The sequence below is a fragment of the Echeneis naucrates genome, chromosome 16, assembly GCF_900963305.1.
Source record: "Echeneis naucrates chromosome 16, fEcheNa1.1, whole genome shotgun sequence".
NCBI lineage: Eukaryota > Metazoa > Chordata > Actinopteri > Carangiformes > Echeneidae > Echeneis > Echeneis naucrates.
Window position 1 is genome coordinate 20,392,110 of NC_042526.1, and position 21,944 is coordinate 20,414,053.

At 40.0% G+C, this 21,944-nt stretch overlaps 1 protein-coding gene across 3 annotated transcripts in view; it reads left to right on the forward strand.

The window, feature by feature from the left end:
* Window positions 1-21,944, forward strand: part of lrp5 (low density lipoprotein receptor-related protein 5) — a 77,983-nt gene that overhangs the window by 29,114 nt on the left and 26,925 nt on the right. For all 3 annotated transcript variants that reach the window (XM_029523288.1, XM_029523286.1, XM_029523289.1), the window contains exons 6-11: window positions 4,993-5,189; window positions 5,344-5,475; window positions 16,528-16,616; window positions 16,701-16,919; window positions 17,082-17,170; window positions 17,350-17,521. In XM_029523288.1, the coding sequence (XP_029379148.1) occupies window positions 4,993-5,189; window positions 5,344-5,475; window positions 16,528-16,616; window positions 16,701-16,919; window positions 17,082-17,170; window positions 17,350-17,521 (898 nt within the window). The remainder of the gene's footprint in view (window positions 1-4,992; window positions 5,190-5,343; window positions 5,476-16,527; window positions 16,617-16,700; window positions 16,920-17,081; window positions 17,171-17,349; window positions 17,522-21,944) is intronic.

Below are 21,944 nucleotides of genomic sequence, written 5' to 3' on the forward strand. Positions count from 1 at the left end.
CTTATGGAAGTTGAAGTTGTCTGAAGACATTAGAATGCTGTTAGTAACTTCTAACAATGCAGTTTCTCTGCTTCTTCAAGCAACTCATTCCTATGCAGATATTCACATAATTGTCTTGCAACTGCTTTTTAAATAATTTTGGAAATGAAAGGCAGGTTACATATCGGTCTGTACTTAGCCAAAACATCTGGATCAAGGTAAAGTCTTTTCATGGCCATTTTAATAACAGCATTTTTGAAAGGCTATGGTACATAGCCAAGAAATAAACTCATGATTATTAACACTACATGTTAATTTGTGAAACCATCTTTAAATAGTTTGGTAGGTATCAGGTCTAAAAGACAAGTTGATGGTTTAGATGGTTTATGGTTCTTTTCTGGAATGAAATATCACAGCCACCCTATCTATGCTACGAGGAAGATGAAAGCTGAGATGTGTAGGGGTTGTAGATTTATTTATACTGACATATTCATTCTGCTAACGCAACTGGACTTAGGTTTGTCAAAGATGTTTAACCTCCTTATCCCAAGGCTTCATCAGATTGGAACGCATCAGTCTGACTAGTCCTCGGTAGTCTGAATAACAGTGGAGCTGGACCCAGGTATTTAACCTCTGTGGGAGTATTCACACAGCTCCTTGTGACAATAGCCCGTTAGTGGAGTTTCACTGACCATTGTTAGTCATGTGAGGCCTCCAGTGAATGGCTGTCGTTAGGAGTCATATGAGCCCACTGGTGGACAACAGTCGTTATGGTCGTTGGAGTCACATGAGGTCAGTTTTGGGCAGCCATTCTTTGAGGCTGAGTTGTTAATTCTCCTGGGTATGGTTGACAGGTGTTGTAGACCCCCTCCCCTGTTTAGACATTCTTTCAAACCTCTTTCAAACCATCTGTCCTCCCTGTCCGGGATTTTAACATTGCTGTCCTATAAGGCGTGTGCCTTTCCCTTTAAGTTTAAGTAGACAGCTGAAACTGGACCTGAGGAGGTAGGCCTTCTGTGTTGAGCCATGTGTTTGTTTCAGGGTTGTTAATTTTCACAAATGTATAGGTTCTTGCATTCCTCACTGCACTGGACTGCATATACCAGGTTGCTTTTGTGAGTGTGTGGTACCCTGTCGTTGGAGTGTACCAGTTTTTGTCGAAGAGTATTGCCTGGTTTGAAACATACATGGATTTGATGTTTGAGTTTCTCAGACACATACGGAATCACTATGTTTTTGCGTTAGTTGTTTCCTTCCTCAACACCCTCTGTGTTGATATTCTTTTTTGGAGCATGTTCTTGTTTTTTTGAAGGCCCAACTTGTATAGCCACAAGTTTTCACAACTCAGATGCAAATGAAGTGCAGACTTTCAGGTTTAATTCAAGGGCTAAAATATCCTCCTCATTTCAGGGGCTCAAAAGTAAGTGGATAAATTAACATTAGTCTACCATAAATAAAATGTTCATTTTTAATACTTTGTTGAGAATCCTTGGCAGGCAATGACTACCTGGAGTCTGGAACCCATGGATATCACTAAACGCTGGGTTTCCTCATTTGTGCTTTGCCAGGCCATTACTGCAGCTTTCTGCAGTTGTTGCTTGAGAGTTTCCTTTCGCTCTGATTGGCATAAGGTCTTATAATATGCAGCAGAAGTATAATTTATCATCACAAGATCAACAATTATATCACCCTTTGGTGATTGGATAGTATTAATGGCGCTTTCTGTATCCAGCTTTTTTAGTTGCCAAGCTAAAAGTCTTCCACTTTTCTCCCCTTGTTTGTAAAATTTTAGCCCTAATTAAGCTATTTTCTGCTTTAGAGGCAGAAAGTGCATTATATCTGGCCCTGAGAGTAACTAATTCTTGTGTGTGAAGGTCTGTCTTGTCTATCTCCCTTTCCAATTGTTTGATTGACTTCTCTAAATTAAGCATTTCTAAATTTGTTTTATTGGTGATTGAGCTAGTGTAGCTAATTATTTGACTATGAATATAAGCTTTAAATGCCTCCCATCTCGTGGACGGTGAGGTCTAGCCTCTATTATTATAAAAATAGAAGTCTATTTGTGTTCCCATTTCGCCATTTAGAATGGAGTCGCCATAGTTGAGCCCCCCGTACAAGTTTTGGGTCACTATAAATAAGAGATGCTGGACCGTGGTCTGAAATAACAATGGAGTCATAAGAACAGTCTGTTATTCTTGGAAAGTTTGTTGGACACCAAGAAGTAGTCAATCCGTGAGTGGCCTTTGGATACATTTGCACAACATGAGTATTCTCTTTTATCAGGAAATAATCTCCTCCAGGGGGGGTCACAAACATTTAACTCCTTCATGAGACACTGCAGCGTTTTCCTGGTTTGTATATGAGCTGAGTCAGTGCCAGAAGAGCGATCAAGGTGTGGTGATATTGTGCAGGTAAAGTCACCACCAACAAGTAATTCCCCTATTAATAGGAAAAAATGTTCAAAAAATGTAGGGCAATCATCATTAGGTCCATATAGGTTTACCAGTGTAATATTTTCATTGAAAAGTGAGCCCTGCAGGATCAGATATCTTCCAGCAGGGTCTGATAGTGTTTTTGTAACTTGAAAAGGGAGAGACTTCTGAATTAATGTGATAACTCCCCTTGGATTAGTGGAAAATGAAGCAAAGTAGACTTGGGCCAGCGCCGCTTTACCTTTAACAAATCACCAGGCATTCATTAAACGAGACTCTTGTAAAAATATCAATGCTGATTTAAGATGTTTAAGCCTCGTCATGATTTGTTTTAATTTAGATAATTTCTCTAAGCCTCTTACGTTCCACATAGTTATCTTTATATTTGAGTCACCATTCATAATTCATCTGTGAGATATTCAGTTTTGCGCTGAGTGTCAACTAACCACGAGCATTTTAAGTAAGGACAATAAAAGTTTTAGTAGCTCGATAGTATTAAATTGAATTCCACTGAAAGATGAGAAATCCCTCCCCTGCTTCCTTTCAGAACATGACAGCATTCCCCAATACCCGAACAATACGAAAACAACATAACGCTGGACTGATCCTACAAAGAGGAGCAGAATAACGATACTTAAACACTGTATCATCTTTACCCATTCCGCTAACGGCATGAAAAAAAAAAAAAATGCAGGAAATACAGTCTCAAATAAGGGAGAAGAAGAGGGAAAAAAAGACATAAAAAGTAGCCAATATTCTTCCTTTAGTTGAAAAAATTGTCTCCATTAGGTGTAGGTGTCACTCGGGGACTGTATCGGTCAAAGTTACACAGCATGTCAGTCATTGGAGAGGCTTCGGAGAAACGCCACAGCTTCCTCAGGAGAGTCGAAAATCTGGGACTGACCTGTGTGTGTCACTCGGAGCCGGGCAGGGTGCAGGATTCCGTACTGGATGTTCCGAGCCTTAAGTTGCTGCTTCACTGCATCGAAGCGTTTTCTTTTGATATGTGTCTTCCTGGCAACATCTTGGAAGAATTTCACCTCCTGATCTTTATACATCACTTTTCCTTTAGCCCTGGCTGCGCGGATCACTCTCTCCTTATTTTTAGTTGACAAGCATTATTAGTGCTCTGGGGGTGTTGCGACCTTGGCGCCCCTGTTGAGTTGTTGACCTTGGCGATGAGCACGCTCAATGAAGAGTGGGCGAGGGAAGCAGCCAGATCCAAATGTCTCAGGAAGCCATCTCTCCAAAAAAGTCATCGCGTCTCGTCCCTCTCTTCCCTCCGGCAGGTTGACAAGGCGCAGGTTGTTACGCTGCACTTCTCCTGGTCATGCTTCTGGAGTTCAGCAACTTGTTTTTGTAAAGTGAAAACGTTGTCCTCCGTGTCTCCAATACGTTTTTCAGCCTCTGTTAGTCTGCTGGTGAACTCGTTGAAGTTACTTTTGAGGTCTTGTATGGCAGTTAGAATACCTGTAAAGTTTGTCTTAAACTCTTCTTTCATGCCGGTTATAGCTCTCATGATCGCCTTTTCCCCATCAGTTTCCATGTTAGCTGCACTCGGTGTTGGCATAGATGAGTGGGCAAAGGAACGAGGATCCACTTTGGTCGGGTATACAAGCTGGTTTGACTCCTTTTTCTGGGATCTGGTCTCCATCAGAGGCACATAGGCTCCAAACAAAGATTCAGCAGGACACTTTAAGGATTTTTATAAGAATTCAGGAAAGAGATTGCAGGATGAGCCGTTAGCTTCACGGAGCAGCTGTCGATATGTGTGTTCAGCTAGCCGCCATGTTGAGACTCCCTGGTACAGGTTGTTCTTAGTTTAATCTTTCCAAAGATGATTGTTCCAGAACTGGGCTGTCTTCTTTAGATGTTTTTGGCGAAGTCTAATCTGGCCTTTCTATTTTTGATGCTGATAAATGGTTTGCACCTTGTGGTGAACTCTCTTCATTTGCTCTCATCAAGTGTTTTCTTTATGGTTAGACTTAGATACTGATACACCTATTTCCTGGAAAGTGTTCTTAAGTTGTGTGGATGTTGTGAAGGGGTTTGTCTTCACCATGGAAAGGACCCTGTGATCATCCACGACTGTTGTCTTCCGTGGACGTCCAGGCCTTTTTGAGTTCCCAAGCTCACTAGTGCGCTCTTTTTTTCTCAGAATGTACCAAACTCTTAATTTGGCCACATTCTCTCTGATGGATTTCTTCTTTTTTTTTTCAGCCCAAGGATGGTCTGTTTCAGTTCCATTGAGAGCTCCTTTGACTGCATGTTGTGGGTTCACAGCAACAGCTTTCAAATGCAAATGCAATACTTGGAGTCGGCACTAGCAAGATGGCAATGAATATTATAACATGATAGTATAACATGTGTTTTTTTTTTTTTTTTTCCTACCTGCCATGACCTCAAATGTAACATGACAGTGAACTGTGTCTCACTTTCATGTACGTTTGTCTGTTTGGATCCATTAGAAAAATAATTATGTTCAAATCCTTTTTAGAACTGTTTTCAGGTTCACTTTCATGGCCGACAGACAAAATACAGACCCTCCTCTTTCTAAAGAAGCTTTTATTTTTCCCTGCAGTGAGACAGTGGTGGAGGGCACCCTCACTCATCCTTTTGCCCTGACGCTATCTGAGGAAACATTGTACTGGACTGACTGGCAGACCCGCTCCATCCACGCCTGCAACAAACACAGCGGTGACAAAACCAGAGAGATCCTCGGTGGGATTTACTCTCCCATGGACATCCAGGTCCTGGAGCCCTATCGACAGCCTTATAGTAAGCTCAGTGTTTCATTCATTAGTATATTTAATGCATTACAAACTTACAATTTTCACATTCTCAGGAGCAAATAGAGAATATCTATTTGAAGCTAATCACATATTCGATTCTTCTGTCTTTGTCCTTGGCGTGTGCATTTATGGGCCTGCAGTCCAAACTCCATGCAGTGAAGATAATGGTGGCTGCAGTCATCTGTGCCTCCTCTCTCCAGTGCAGCCTTTCTTCAGCTGTGCCTGCCCCACTGGTGTCCAGCTTAAATCAGATGGAAAGACATGCAAGCCAGGTATGGATACAATTTACCACTGGGTGAACACAAAGAAAATGGCAGCTTTTAATAAGTGAGGCAAACAGTCAGCGCTAAGAGGGATTTAATTACATCAGAATTTATATTAAAGGTCCATATTTTTTACTTTTCCAGTGCCTGAAGGATTTATATCTATAAGAAGACATTTGTGGTTTTAAGAACCAAAAACCGTGTACTTTTACATCACTGCCCTGAGGCTTCTCTTTAGTGCTCTAGGGACCACAGTCACATGGACTACAATCCGACTGACTACAGGCATAGTCCAATCTACACTCAGTCAGATTGAGCGCAGAGTAATTGTTGGCTGTTGCACTGTCCACTCACACTAACACATTTCATCGGAACTAGCACAGAACAAAGTAGTGGACAAAGTGTTCCTGTCACTGAGCTCCATCATATTGTCTTTGGGTGTGATTGGTGATGTAGTTCAGAGTGTTTTCCTGATGACAAAGTAACCTTGCCAGGTGCTGGGAGAGTAGGATACATACTGACCAGCTGCCATGCTGATTCCCACAACCCTTAAACAACAGAACCTTATTCTTCTAAAACACAAGGTCTTAGTATCTGTCTGTCTGTGTATGTGAATGTTTTAAATTTGAATGAAACATGCCAACCAATCAATTAGCCTCTCACTATTGACAAAAAAACAATGCTCTGTTGTGTCAGCCTGCTATGTGTGTGTGTGCTTAGTTTATGTGTTTGTGTGTGCATGTATGTCTTTGTGCCCATGCTTCTAATTTGTTTTGTCTGGCTTGTTAAATTAAAGGCATTTGTTATTGTGCTGGTCGCTGTGTGTGTGTGCATGCATCTCACAACTGAAACTGCAAATCCCATATCCCATTATGCAATGCAAATGCGCTGCAACGACAATCGAGGCCCTCAAGTGTGAGCTCTCATCCTGCTCAACGAGCTGTCTGCTGTCACACCTGAGGCAAAAGTTTCACCCTCTCAGCAAAAATGGCCAAGCAAAAGGTGCAGATACCCTTAGGGGTCAAGTGGAGAACATTTTTTTGGATTGATCTTTGCATTCCCTCGCAATATGATTTTCCTGGTTATATTGCACTGTGCCATTTGGGCATGGTTATTATCAGTAAAAGCAAATTTAAATGCATCCTCAGATTATGAGGTCTCTCCAGTAAAAAAGAATTGTAATCTGCAGGATGCCGTCAATTTAATCCAGTTACTGTACTCAGTACAGGTGGATGATGTATGCCAATGTAGAGAGTCTGGTCTAGGCCTGCAGCTACACTCAAAAAAAGTATTTGTTCAATGTACTTAATATAGTTATGTCAACAATTTCCACAAAACTGCGTTGTGTTCAAACTAATTTAATACTACTATTACAGAGAAAATAATAACCTTATGTGAAACAAACAAGACTCTATTAAGTAATTTCAATATTCTCTGGTCAAGTTAGCCTTAATTGATCAGGCAATGTTCAGCTAACTAAACAGGTATTCATAACACTGACCTAACTCACTAATGTAAATGTAACTCAGCTGCATTGAGTAACACTAATTGAACAACCCCTGGTAGTTCCAATTTAACTAACTTGAATAATCCGTACTTAAACAGTTTTCATTGTTATCAAGTTAGTGAATAGCGTTGGACTTACTAAACCTAGTTATGTCAACAATTTCCACACAATGTAGTTAAGTAAATTCAAATTACAATACATTAGTTCTGTAGAAAAATTGTATTTATTGCCAACAAGCACAAACAAACAAATTTAAAACCACAAACTTTGAATTTGCGAGAGTTATACCTTAAAAATGCTCCTGCATATCAAACAAACCATTTTTCAACATGTATAGCTTATTTTTATTTCCCCATTTCTAAATAAAAATGTTTATATTAAAATGTTTTTTATGCTATAAAGTACTCTGTTTTGTTTACAGTTAAATTTGTATAAAATGCCCAATGAAAACAAAAATCTCTTCCAGGACCTACAAAACCAAACCAAACCTTAAAGCTATATTCTTTAAGAAGCAGGGTGAATAAACATGGCTTTTTTCCCCTCACAATTACTGAACACTGTACGATGAAACATTAGATACTGATTTTTTAAAGATGAACCATCTACATGAATAGGGTGAACAAATGTCAAGTAAAAATACTTCAAAAATATTTTTTTCCTCCCTGCCACTTCAGCATTGTAGGGGTTAAAAAAAACAAATCAGTGCAGTGTTTTCTAAAATTAAACCACAAAGGGAAAAAAAGGAAAAAAAAAGTAGTCCAACATACATTTTCAACAGACAGTACCAAATCCTATGAACGCGAACTTGGTCAACATTTGATCACAGCACCATAAACACGATTTCCATTTGTTTCTCTCATCCTCCTTGCTACAATATTCACCTATCACTCTCCATTTCACATTGTTGATGTCCACTTCTGCAACTGACATGAATTCAAACTTCTTGTTTGTGTTTTTCAATTTTGTTACTGTCTCTTCTATTTGTAAACATTTTCTTAACTTAACAACTTAACATTCAGTGCATCTGATCCACTCTTCACTGGTCACAGTTCAACATGCAGATCCAAAAATCAGTTTTATGTCAGATGGTCTGAGATGGAGTTTGTCCTCCAAGCTTCATCTGTGCTGCTTAGGAGCACTACACTTGTCTAAAATGTTCCTTCAAGTAGTTTGTTTTTTAGCACTTGGGCCTTTGTTGAGAGTTTCTTGCCATCTAGTTCCATCACAAGTTTTTGCAGAACCTCAAATGTGTACTTCAGGTTTTTTGGATAGCTCAGGTCCAGTGAGTACATGAGGCCAAACAAAATGGCGACTGCATTTGCAATGTTATCAAGGTCATGGAGCACTTCCACACCTTCAATGATCATCCTAACATCTGCCAGGCCATCTGTAGACTCTGCATCTTCCATCTTTATGGCAAAGATTCCCAGGACTGTCTGGTCCATAGCCTCCTGGTTGTCTTCAACATCCTCAAACACAAAACAAATACACCTTCAGTTACAACATACACACCATTTATTATCTATCCAGCCTTCAGGCAATCTGATGCTTTTTCTTGTTGTCCATATATATCATGTTTGGATCCAAGGCACTAAGGAACTGCCAACTAAGAAGTTTTGTATGTGTACCCTAAGCCTGCATGGTATCTTATTCTTCTGTGTGATAGCCTTGTCAAAAACTACTAAAATAACAATCACATTTTCAGTTTCTAGAGAGAAAGTACAGTAGAAATCAAAGGCCAAAATACTCACCATGTACTCTCTTATGAGATTGTCAGGGTCTTCATTGAGGTAAACCATTAGTGCTTTCAGTACACAGGCTCTTCTTGTTTCAACAGCATCATTCTGCAGCAGAGAACAAGGGAAGTGTGTAAGAGAGGTTATATTGGCATTGCATTGTGCAGCAATTACCACTACAGATCATCACTGTTCAGCCAAACTGGTCAGACTACTAATTTTCAGCCCTACAGTAGCCAGCTGGTTAATCTTCATCATAAAAAATATATAAAATAAAAAGTACCTTATCCAAGTCTGTCATGATAGTCCTTACTTTCCACCCTGCTACTCTTTACTTTACTCTTTACACTTTACTTTTGAAGATTGTCATCAGCCGTGTAGAATGATGATCCAGCTGTTGCATGAATTTCGATCTCAGTGGTACAGTGGTGATGCGAGTAAACTCTGCTTCTACCTACAGACATTTAAGAAAGTATAAAAACATCAACACAATACAGGTCAAAGAAAACAATCAAATTACCGGACCAACAAAATGTTGTTGTGACTTCCTAAGATTAAAATGTTGTCACATGATCAGGTACTGTGTGAATCATTTTAATAATGCAATATAGAACTACAACAAGGATATCCCTTAGTTATTTCTCAAAATATCTCAAAAGTTATAATTTTCACAGATATGATTCTGTTGCCCAGTTCCAATGACCACCACATGCTTGCAGTACAACAAATTTGACACAATGATTTTCTTTTAAATTCATAATTCTAATTTTCATCTTTGGGTGAAGATTAGAGCAGCAAATAATCTTGAGATTTTTTTGCAGACAAAAAAATGCCAAAATTGTCCAGTTTCCCTCTTACTCTGAGTGTCTGTGTTGCGAATACACAGACATTTGAAGACATAATTTTTTATAATCAAATTGATGAAAATAATCTGTTGTTGCAGCCCTAGTGAAGATTCCTTTTAATGTCATCCCTTCACCCCCTATAATGTAAAAAACTTAGTTATGACTGACCTCATGTTCAGAGAAAAGAGCTGGCCACCTTCTTTTGAATTCAGCAATGAAAGGCTTTTCTTCAATCACTTCATGCCGCCTATAAGCAAATGTTTTTTCCATTTTCTCCTTAACCACCTGTTGGTTGTTGCTCTTTCTCACTTCGGACAATAATGCCAGTCTCTCTTCCTCAAAGCTCTCTTGGGATTGTCCTGTTGGATAATCTGGACAATAGTTCACCTCTGCTCTTCTAGCTTTCTTCACTTGATTTGGAGATGTGCGTGGATCACCTTGTTTACGCTTGAAGGAATTCACATTCAGCTCAGAACATCCAATATTGCGCAGTTTTGTGCGGTAGTTTGCCATTTTATATTCCAAGCTTATTTTCCACCCATAAAAGCCAGAAACAGAACCTTGCTCCTTTAAACATGGGTGTTTCTTCACGAGTGCTTCAGCTACTGCATCAAATTCAGCATTGTACGGATAAGCTTTATATTTGATTATCTGGGATGCCAAACTTTCAAGAATGTCTGACTTCATTCTTGGACTTGGACTGAAGAGGATACCATTATTTTGAAAGTCAGTATTAGCACGCTGGAGTTGGAGCTCGACATCAGAGCCGAACTCAGGCACAGGGAAGACGTCTGGCCATGGCTCACATCTGAGGGACGATGATGATGAGCTAGAAGATGAGAGAATGTCAGTGTCCACAGATGAAGTGGAAGCAGTGTCATCCCAACTGGGTTCCACTGAAGACAGGCAAGGGCTAGTAAGAGACGAAGCACTTGGGAGGTAAATCACTTTGAGAGTAGCTTTGTTTTGAATGTCTGAGGTGGACTTAAGGTTTATGAACTCATCAAAGTCACTGTCCTTGTATTGCAGTTTGAAGTCTCCTGACACCTCACATTGTCTCTTTATCTCACTTTTTATTTCCTCAACAGAATCAGGTATTCCTGAAGGCAGGCTTATTTTGGAAGAGTAATTTTGTCCAAGGATGATGCGAAGCACTGCCGATGTAGCCATATTGCTTGACAGGTTATTCTGAAGAAAAGCAGAAAAAAATTATTAAAACCATATGTAACAGAAGTTTGAGCAGACAGCATTCATTCATCATCAGTATGACTATCATGGAGATTAAAAGCATAGGGATAGTGTAAAGAAAGCATCCCTCAGAATGACGCACAAAAGTCAGACACTTGCTTCTAAATTAGCTTACTGTTTATTATGAATCTTGATTTTATATAAATTTACAAAGTCGTCATCAACATTATTTTATGATGCAGTGTAGTGTCATTGTAGTGTTTATTCTGGCTCAAATAACCTCCTCCTGAAGCCACAAAAATACTTGTTCTACTTCTGACACATTAAAAGGCACTCATGTTCCTGTGTAAAAATAGCTGTCTTTGAAGAGTTATCTTGTGTATCATTTTAACTGTATTCCCATAAACACGGTCAACATCAAAAATAATCAAGAATAATTACCAGACACGTGTATGTATCTTTTAAGGGTTACCATTCGGCGGGTTCCACACTTGTAGTCAACCAGGGGATAGTCGTCAATTAGTTCACTTAATTCAGCCAACACAATCTCTGTTGCTGAGGATGCTTGTATCTCAAAAGCCCTGTAGTGCTCTCTGTACCATGATGCCAATTTTCTGCATATGAAGATCAATGTGTTTTCCAATATACACATTTGAAGTATCTCCACAAATTCAGGCAATCCACCAACTGATCCATGCACAATAATCATTCCATTTCTATATTGTATGCCATTGGTAGAGACACTCTGTGCTAGAGTAACTGTTGTGAGATCAGGGTATTTTTGACATAGATGAAGCGCCACATCCTCTTTCATGACATCTACAGGAATTGACGAGACATGTGTCACATCAAAGGCTGATCTTGCATAACTCCCTGTATAGATGTGATGGCCAATCATCAGCTGGTGCTTATTTGCCAAAGACAGTGTGATGTTCTTGAAACACTCTGTGTGTCTGACAACCTGTTTGAAAAAACTGTGTTTGGCCTCAAAACACATTGTCCAAAACATTACTATGGGGCCAAACAGCTTTATCATTTCTGGGCAATGCTCCAGAAAGTGATGTTTTGGTAGGAGTCTGTGACCTGGAAATACCTCCTGGTATCGCTGTCTGTGCTCTGAGATTTTATACTCTAAATATGCCACAGACTCATCACAGTTGACAGGAGCAACCACCAGCTCAACAATATCTTTTAAGTCTAGAATCACTTTCCAGGCTGGCACATCTTCAGGGATCAAATGACCAATCATAAATGGTAACAATCTTAACAAACACCAATTCTCGTGTGCGTTACCACCAATTGTTTTGCGACATGCAAAAGTATGTGGCACCAAGTGAGGGCGATTTTTTTTGTCACCCCACCTGTATTGAAAATTTTTAATGTGATTATTAAGGTCAACAAGTGAAAACAACTTCTTGGAAATGAGAAGTCCCAAGCACTGTGCAAGCTCAACAGGGACTATGCCCTCAAAAAGATCATGGACAACATCAGGGGGATACCCTGATGTGACACAGAAGTGGGCAAGTCTCTCTGTGAAAATACAAGCTTTCTTCACACCAAAAAAAGTACCTCCTTTTGCCTGTGCAGTATTAACATGTAAGTGTTGAAGTTCTTTGTTTCTGAGGGTAAATGCACCTGATTTTACTTATTTGACTTGAGTTTCTTCCTGCTGAGCCGTGCAAAATCTACAAAAATACTGGCCAGAGAAACTTTCCACAAACCCAGCTATTCCATGTGCTGCAAGGTTGTCTGCTACCACACTCTGAAGTGTCCCCTTCACAAATGTACCCAACTGTGAGACAAAAACACCCTGTTGCTCTAGGGTAACAAGATCTTGGAGTAGTGGCTCAAATATTCAGTGATAGCCAAAGATCTTTACATCATCAGATTTACATAGGAGAGCCAGGTATATTGAGGCCAAAGAGGAATGGCTGCCAGGGGGCAAATTTCCCAAAACCCAATAGACAGCACACAGTTTGTGTGTTTTCCGTGATGTACCGAGGGGGTTACAAACTTCGAAATCATCTATGTATAAACAGAGAGAGATTCTTAGTTCCTCTCCTGACAGAAATACATTATTCTTAAAGTGCTGGCCATCTTCAAAGAATCTGTAATGCTGCTGGTCACTCACTCTCTGTTGGAGTCTTCTCTTTTCAATAACTTTGCTAAGTACATCCTTTTGATTAAGTAGCTGCTGTAAAACCTTTAGCAAAGGGACATACTGAAAACCTCTATTAGCTTTTGCATCAAGTATAAACTCAACTGGATCAACAATATTAAAATGATTTCTATAATATTGCTTCCGCTTAAATGCAGTGGCTAATGGCCCCTCCTTTCCCAAAGCTTTTGACAAAGGGTTAGATGAAGAAAGTGTGCACTTTAACTCTTTGATGAGTAATTGGTCAACCTGCAAATTACGGTTCCTAAAGAAGTCAGCAAGAATGTTGTTAGCTACAGGCACCAGGGCAGAATTAACTAAATAATGCAACTCATTTAACAGCTCATCAACAGCCGAGGCTGGTACATGGAAACAATTCTCCAACTTTAATAAGAAAGATGCCAATTTCTGTTCTATAACTTTGGGCACATCCTCAGGTTCTGGGATCAGTGCATCATCTTCAAGTTCAGCATTGTCAAGTGACTCATTACTATCTGTCAGACATGCTCCTCCAAAAGAACAATTTAATGAATCTGCTGTGGCATTTTTCACAATTCCAGCTTTTAAATCATTCAGTGTATATGTCCTATGTTTTCTGTTCTTGTGAGTTTGATATGTTCCGTAAATATTTGTTTGAAAGGAACAATTCTCAAAAATGCAACATATAGTTTCGTGTTATTTTAGATGGCTATTAACATGAGTTAAAAATTCTTTCAACGAAGCAATGTGGCTATTTGAACAATGGTGGCAGTTGAATGTTGTGCAATCTACTGATTTTTGAGAGGTCTGATCAAAATGTGATCTACACAGGTGACTTCGCAGTGCGTTCCACGTTTTAAATGTGCACGGGTAATTTGAATATGTGCATGGATAAGGGTGTTTGCGGCCAAAGTGGCCATGTTTTAACCTAGAGTGCTTCAATAACTGATACCTTGTCGTTTCCTCTGCAGCACACTCTTTACACTTCCACATTCATAATACTGGAAATGAAACACAACCAAAAAAAAAAAATTACCATCCCATATAGAGTATTCGATTTGAACATCTGTGGATACTTAAAGGGTAAGTTTGGATGTATTACTTCGTAACTGTACTTACCACTACTGAAGAGCCACAAACAAATCCAGACTGTCCAGTCCTCAAGCTCAGAAATGAAGACCTGTAAAATACAAGTACAGTCTATTAAATATCAGTTACACTTGTGATAAGCAAACTATTATAACATATTGAGAGCAAGCACATGTTCAGTTTTACAGTTGGAATAGCACTGAAACCTGAAAGTGATCATCATTCAACACATAACCAACTCTGGGTGTGGTAAAGAAAGCATTATTTGTTTTATATAAAATTGGTTATTCATTAGTAATATTATTATTTTCATGCATTTTGCACCATCATCCACATTTAGTTATGTATTATTAATGATACAGAATAACCTTTTGTATTCATAAACATATATATGCAGAAATAATAATATATAATATAATAATATATTAAGTAATGTTTTCAAAACTCCTGCAGTACAATCATCTGACAGTCCCACGTGTGCAGGGATCCCTGCCTGGCTCATTCAAACAGCCTACCATATCCCTGTACGCTATAAGAGACAGACAGACAGCCAATCATTTAACAGTTATGTAGTTCAGTAGTACCAAAACAGCTGTAGTGAGAACATAAGGCTGAAGAAGCAGAATGGTAATCAGTAGACCTTTATGGTGTCTGCCCTAATTCTGAAGCACGCAGCAACAGTTACGTAGTGGTGGAAAACTAACCATGCTAGTTTAAAATGTCCTTTGTATTTTGCTATTGTTCAGGCTAGGGGTAAAAAACGGTCCAAAATTAATTTTTCTATCACAACATACAGCCACATCTGACGTATTTCTCAAACTCTGCTTTCCTCAGAGGCACTGCATCGTATATTTTATCACAAAATGTGGCTCTATACTTACACACAATGCTATATTCCTTTTCAAATGCTGACTCAGCTCTGAGTGAGCAGCGCAGTCTGTCCTGACCAAGCCCTGACTGAACTCCCTCACTCTTGGACGCCCACTCACTCACTCCGCTAGCATAAAAAAAAAAAAAAAAGTCACTCAACTATCTTACCATTAGCTGCTGGCCTGCAGCTAAAACACAAGCTAATGACACTGTTTTTAACCAATTTTTTACCTGTGTTGCCATATGAATAAATACACATTAAATTACTAAATACTGAACCAGTTCAGCCCTTGACTTGGACCCAGTTTTTGATTTTGCCCCACGGTGTATTTGAGTCTGCCACCCTTGGCCTAAATCAGAGACATTGTGGACTTTTCAGCACCTGAAATTAACATTAACATCGGTGCAAGTGATCCGATTTTAAGTGGGTGGGAGATGACCCCTGCAGGCTGGATCAATGTTCAAATATCTGTGGGATATTGAAAAAGAGAGAGACTACAGATCTATAGATGTCTGTCCTTCTGCTCAGAAGTAATACATTTCACTGACTTTTGTTGAGCAGACAAAGGCAAGCAGGAGGTTCAGTTAAGCAGGCATAACTATGAATGCAGAGCAGAGAGGTAAACCAACTCTGTTATAGGACTGAAAAATATGAATGGATCTTTATCTGGCAGACTCAGAGGAAGCAATAAGATATTCATTTCATTTCAAGTGGAGAGTAAGAGTAATGGTTGCTTGTTCTGTATTGTCTCCTGAATGTTAGTGAGGAAGGAGATTCTTATTGAGTCAGGATAAGAAACGGCAGAGTAATCTCTTTTTCTCAAATATGTATAAAAAAGAACAAAAACTGTTAACTGTCTCCCATGAGATACATTTGGCTCCAGTTAAATCTGAATCACCAATCAAGCACAGTGGCGGTTCCCTGAAGACAGCAGAGCCCTTTGTTTGCAGACTGTTAGGAGCAAGGAGGCAAGGGTGAGAGGGATAAGAGAATGAAGCTGGGCTCCCACTTCAGATCTTCTTCAAAACATGTATCAAAACATGTATTTTGACAGTGTGGCACTACTGCCACACTGTCACACCTACATGATCTATCTTACCAACACTACCTGCTTCCCTTATCCTGTCCATCATGCTACATCTTGTTTATCCTTTGTTTTCCACTAGAGTCAGTGCAGTTTAGAATTGCCGTCCCTGCCTCACAAAAGGTAATTTCACTCAATAAAGATCAACATACTAGGAGGCAGGGCTGGTGATCACATATATGCACTGAAATAATAAAATGTTGAGCTGCGAGACTAAAAAGGCATCAATCTCATAAGAAGTTGACACACCTTGAGATGTTAAACCTGTCTCTCTCTTTTTTTGTCTGCATTTGTCCTCAATTTAAAACTAAAACAGTAGAAGACACGTTCAAACTAAAACAGTAGAAGTGATTAGTTTAAAACTAAAAGATTAAAAGAACCTGCAAGTTTAAACTTAAATAGCAGCAGAGATGAGATTAAACCTAAAACAATAGAAGAAGCGATGAGTTTGAAACCAGAACTATAGAATAGATGGGTTTCAGACTAAAACAGTAGACAGAGAGACAAATTTAAAGCTAAAACAGTAGAATATGAAACAAGTTAAAGTGAGACCAACTGAACTTCAGAATCAACATTCTCTATCCAAACTTTTCTGTTGCATTAGGAGCAGAGCAGGTTCTGCTGCTGGCTCGACGGACTGACCTTCGAAGAATCTCCCTCGACCTGCCAGACTTCACAGACATTGTCCTGCAGGTAAAGATGCAAATACCAAGCCTCGTCGGCCCTACCATGTTGTTCCTCCCTAGTGTTCTCACCAATGTTCCTTGGCTTGTGCAGGTGGATGATATTCGCCATGCCATTGCTATAGACTATGATCCTGTTGAGGGTTATGTTTATTGGACAGATGATGAGGTCCGAGCCATCCGGCGGTCCCACATTGATGGCAGCAATGCCATGATAATTGCTACCACAGAAATTAACCACCCAGATGGTATTGCAGTGGATTGGGTGGCCAGAAACCTATACTGGACTGACACTGGCACTGATCGGATTGAGGTAGTTTACCTAATATTAACAGTATCGGCTTGACCAAGAGCCTCCATTCCTGTCTGACATTGTATTGTTTGATTAATGGCCCCAGGGATTTGTTTGTGACAGGAAACTGTGAGTGAAACTGCTGTGCTGTTTTGATGCTGAATCCTGTACTTTGCTTTTCAGGTCACCAGGCTAAATGGAACCTCTCGCAAAATTCTGATCTCTGAGAACCTGGATGAACCCAGAGCTATTGTCTTGGACCCTGTTAACGGGTAAGCGCTATGGTATGAGGGGTTTAAACCCTGAAATAGAGCAATGGGATGCCTACGGGCTGTTTGAACACTGTTTCCAACCATGCAGCTTGCGAAGCTCAAACAATCAGGCACTACATATGATTGATGCTTTTTGTCACTGAAGCTGGGAGTAAGCTTTGTCTCTGCCTGTCTCTTAGCTACATGTACTGGACTGACTGGGGGCAGCTGCCGAAAATTGAACGGGCTAATCTGGATGGGACGGAACGGATGGTTCTGCTCAACAACTCTCTGGGCTGGCCCAATGGACTGGCAATAGATTATACAGCTGGTAAACTCTACTGGGGAGATGCTAAAACAGACAAGATAGAGGTACAACCACACACTTTTGTTTGGTTTAAGGATAGAACATAGTGCAAAACACTCACATACTTGTTTGCAGAAGAAGTACTTCAGAAAATGTTGTAATGGGTCCAAGAGGTTTTCATGAATCAGCAAGATCTGGTTTCACACAGCAGACAAGTCTGGTCCAGAGCTGTAGCCCAGTCTAATTTAAGAATGGCGGCAAAGGAGCTGGAGGTCTCCTCAGCTCAGTCTATGAGAACAGGGTGGCAAGAACAGGGTTGGTTGTTATTTCCTTTGCCGCTCAGGGGGGCAGTCATCTGCCTCAACCGGTTGGTTTGAGAATGGGGAAGAGTGGGAGAGAGAGAGAGAGAGCGAGAGCAAGAGAGGGAGATATTCAAAACAGTTGTAAGCAGCAACATGATGCTGCATGGAGTTAATGGAGATTATGCTGTAGTATAGAATTCATGAGGGTAAGGGAGTAGAAGCCATTGCAGGAACTTGGGGTGGCACTGAGTCACCACCTGCAGGATGAGGACAAGGAGAGAGAGAGGAGAGGAACTGGGAGAGACAGAGACTTCTGGAAAACATGGTTAGTAAATGCAGTACACATGCTTCGAACTGGGAGAAATGGGGATTTCTAAGAAGCATGGTTATTGTCAGCGCATGCAATGGGGGAGGAGGGAGAGTGTGAGAAAGTCAGTCCTTCCACCAACAGCCTAGGCCTATAACAGCATAACTAAAGAGTAGATGGACTTTAAATTTTTAACTAGAAGCTCTGTCGTACATAAAAGATTAAAGCCTGGTCTTGAAAATTGCTAAGGAGTTCGCCCCCTAGACCGATACTAGAAGTTGGTTCCATAGAAGAGGAGCCTGATAACTGAAAAATCTGCCTCCAGATTTACTCTTGGAGACTCTAGGAACCACAAGTAAACCTCCATCTAGAGAGCGGAGTGGCCTACTAGGACAGTAAGGAACCATGAGCTCTCTGAGATATGATGGAGCTTGGCCATTAAGAGCTTTACATAGTAACAGAAGGATTTTAAATTCTACTCTGTGTTTTATCTGCAGCCAATGAAGAGCAGCTATCAATGGAGAAATGTGATCTCTTTTCCTGGCTTCTGTTAATATTCGTGCAGCAGCGTTCTGAATCAACAGAAGACCTTTCAGAGATTTGTTTGGACATCCAGACAGTAATGAGTTACAGTGGTCCAGCCTAGAAGTTACAAATGCATGGACTAGTTTTTCTCCACCTTGAGAGAGAATGTTTCTGATTTTCCTAACGTTTCTCAGGTGGAAGAAAGCTGCCCTACTGACTACCTTTATGTGAGGGACAAAGGTAATGTCCTGGTCAAAAGTTACTCCAAGGTTTCTTACAGTGGAGCTGGAAGTCAAACTAATGCTGTCCAGACTGATTATAGATAGCATTTCTCTGAGGTGCTTAGGGCCAATTACAATAGCTTCAGTTTTGTCAGAGTTAAGGAGTAAAAAATTATGGGTTATCCACACTTTCGTGTCTTCAAGACAAGTCTGTAGTTTGACTATCTGACTGACTTCATTTGGCTTAATTGATAAGTACAGCTGAGTGTCATCTGCATAACAGTAAAAGTTGATGCAGTGTTTCCTCATAATGTTGCCTAGATGCTATTGTTAACATGAACAAACTGATGTCTAGCTGATAAATAGGATTGGAACCACCTCTAAATCCCCACTCTAAATCCTGACTGAAACTCTTTAAGCAAACCGTTCCCATCCAGATGGTCATGTAATTGGTTTGCTACTGCTTTCTCAATGATTTTAGAAATGAATCGAAGGTTTGATATGGCCCTACAGTTGTCCAAAACATCTCGATCAAGATTCAGCTTTTTAAGGTGGGGTTTGGTTTAATGAATGCAATCTTAAGAGTCTGAGGTACATAACCCAAAAATAAGGTCAAATTAATCAGATCTAGAATGAATGGCTGAATTAAGTATAAAATCTCTTTAAAGAGGCTAATTGGTTCTGGGTGTAATAGACAGGCTGATGATCTGGATGATGAGACTATAGGAGCTAGCTCTGACTGATTCAGAGGAGAGACTGATTCCAGATGTACAATAGGCGTTGCAGTTGATTCAAGAGTTGCTGCATTCAGGAGAAGATTATTGTCTAATGTAGGTAAGAGCTGATGAATTCTTTCTCTGATTGGGAGAATTTTATCTTTAAAAAAGTCCATAAAATCATCACTGCTGAGAGCTAAGGGGATTCAACTGAGCTATGACTCTCTGTCAGCCTGGCTACAGTGCTGAAGAGAAACCTGGGGTTGTTCTTATTTTCTTCTGTTAGTGCTGAGTAATATGAACTTCTAGCACTATGGAGAGCTCTTTTATACGTTTTTAAGCTATCTTTCCAGGCTCTGTGAGACTCTTCTGGGTTACTGGAACACCAGCATCTTTCTAATGTTCTTGATGTCTGTTTTAAGGCACAAATTAGGGAATTATTCCAGGGAGCCAGCCTCCTCTGTTTCATTACTTTCTTTTTGAGAGGGGCGGCATCATCAAACACAATCATCATTTGAACACAGTGTGGCCATAGTGCACAAGGTCATCAACCTGTGTATGGGAGAAGTCCTTATTTGAATTTAGATATGGCATTGTTGGAAACCATGACCGAATGTTCTCTTCAAATTCACCCACAGTATCTTAAGATCTATCGCTGAATTTATTCCTCGATGCTGTGCAGCCGATTAAAGTAAACTGAAATATAATGGGGTAATGGTTGGTCAAAAGAGAGTTTTGAGGGAAGATTGTTAACTTGTCGATTAAGTACTACTACTGAGTACTAATTTTGAGTATGGACCAGGTGGATGGTATTTTGTAACTAATTTCACCTTTCACCTTTCCAATTTGAGTGAGAAAGACTAAGAGCGAGGCTTTCAAAAGACCTACAGCCAGATTTTGGTCTTGGGTTGATTAATAGGCTTGATTGAAATATTGCAGGCACCCCCCCTCCTCGACCTGTGGTACAAGGGATATGAAAATTAGCATAAGTGGGGGTGTAGCTTCATTAAGACAAACATACTCATCCTGCTGCAGCCAAGTTTCAGTTCTACAAAATAAATCAATCCAATGATCATTTATGAGATCATTGACTAGGAGGGATTTTGTTGATAGTGATTGATTATTCAACAGTCCACATTCAATTGCAGTGTTATTTGAAATCAAATTTGTGGCTGTTTTGATTTCAGTTAAGTTTTTGTTTTTGGCTCCTCTTCTGTTTAATTTGGGTTTAGTAACTTTTCTAAATGTAGTTGGTCGGGGGACAGACACATATTCTATCGACCTAAACATAGACAGAGACTCTTTTCTATTCTCGGCAAGTGACCTCTCTGACTGAGGTACAGAGGAGCCGGGGGGGCTGATGTAGGAGCTGGTCTAGGTCAGCCTGCACTGGCTACAGGGGGGCAGCTAGCTACACTGGCATAGGCTGGGCTAGCTAAGGTGCGACCTTGCGACCTGCAACCCTAACGTGCTAATTTTCACCTTCATTTCTACCATCTTCCTGCATCCACGACAACAGGTGCTATCATAAAAGGAGGCAGAAGAATAGCTAGACATGAGGCAGACAGTACAGGAGAGGAGAGGAGGGGTTGAAGGAGGAAGAGAGAGTGGAGAGAGAGCACTACAGACCATTTCTAACTGCTTAGTTCGATTAGCTGAGCTACAGAATTGTCTTTAAAGCTTAGGAAGGGGGAAGAGATGGAGTTCTTGGCTAGCATTAGTTTGATAACAGTTTACTGTTGATTAATCAGTTGAATAGCAAAAGAATAGCAGAGTCAACACAAGGTAACATACAACCACCTGCGGCAGGAAATTATGTAACACGCTTACCGCAGCAGCTCTGCCAGAGTAGATTTATGTCTCTTGTCTGATCTTAGGGTGTGGCTGAGGGCAGTGTCTACTTTGTTGTGACATTACAAAAATCTTGTCCTGGTGGATGGCTTTAAAGCTCAGTTTCTGACTACAGACTGTTAACATTTCTGCAGACCTTTTATGCTGTATTATGCTGTATTATGCTGTATATGGCTGTATTAATATAGAACCTAGATCTGAATTGGAATCAAATTGCATATCGAAGTCTACCTTAAGACTGTATGGACCTTTAACATCTACCTCTAACTAATTGTATGGCCCTATTAAGTAAACAGTCTGGATCGGAGATCATGGACAAAACAGAGCTCGGCATAATGATTGATTAATGAAATGTTTACTTTGAATTTACACTGTAATGATTTAGTGGTTATTTATTAAGGTAGGTTGAAGGAAAATAATTTATTTGATTAGTTATTTATTGTTCTGATAACTGATGAAGCTGAGATGTAAAACATTTTGGTAGTTAATAGAAGATCTAATGAAACCAATTTATTTAATTTTTTTCAACTTTTCATGATTTGTCCTCTGTAGTCATAAATCACATA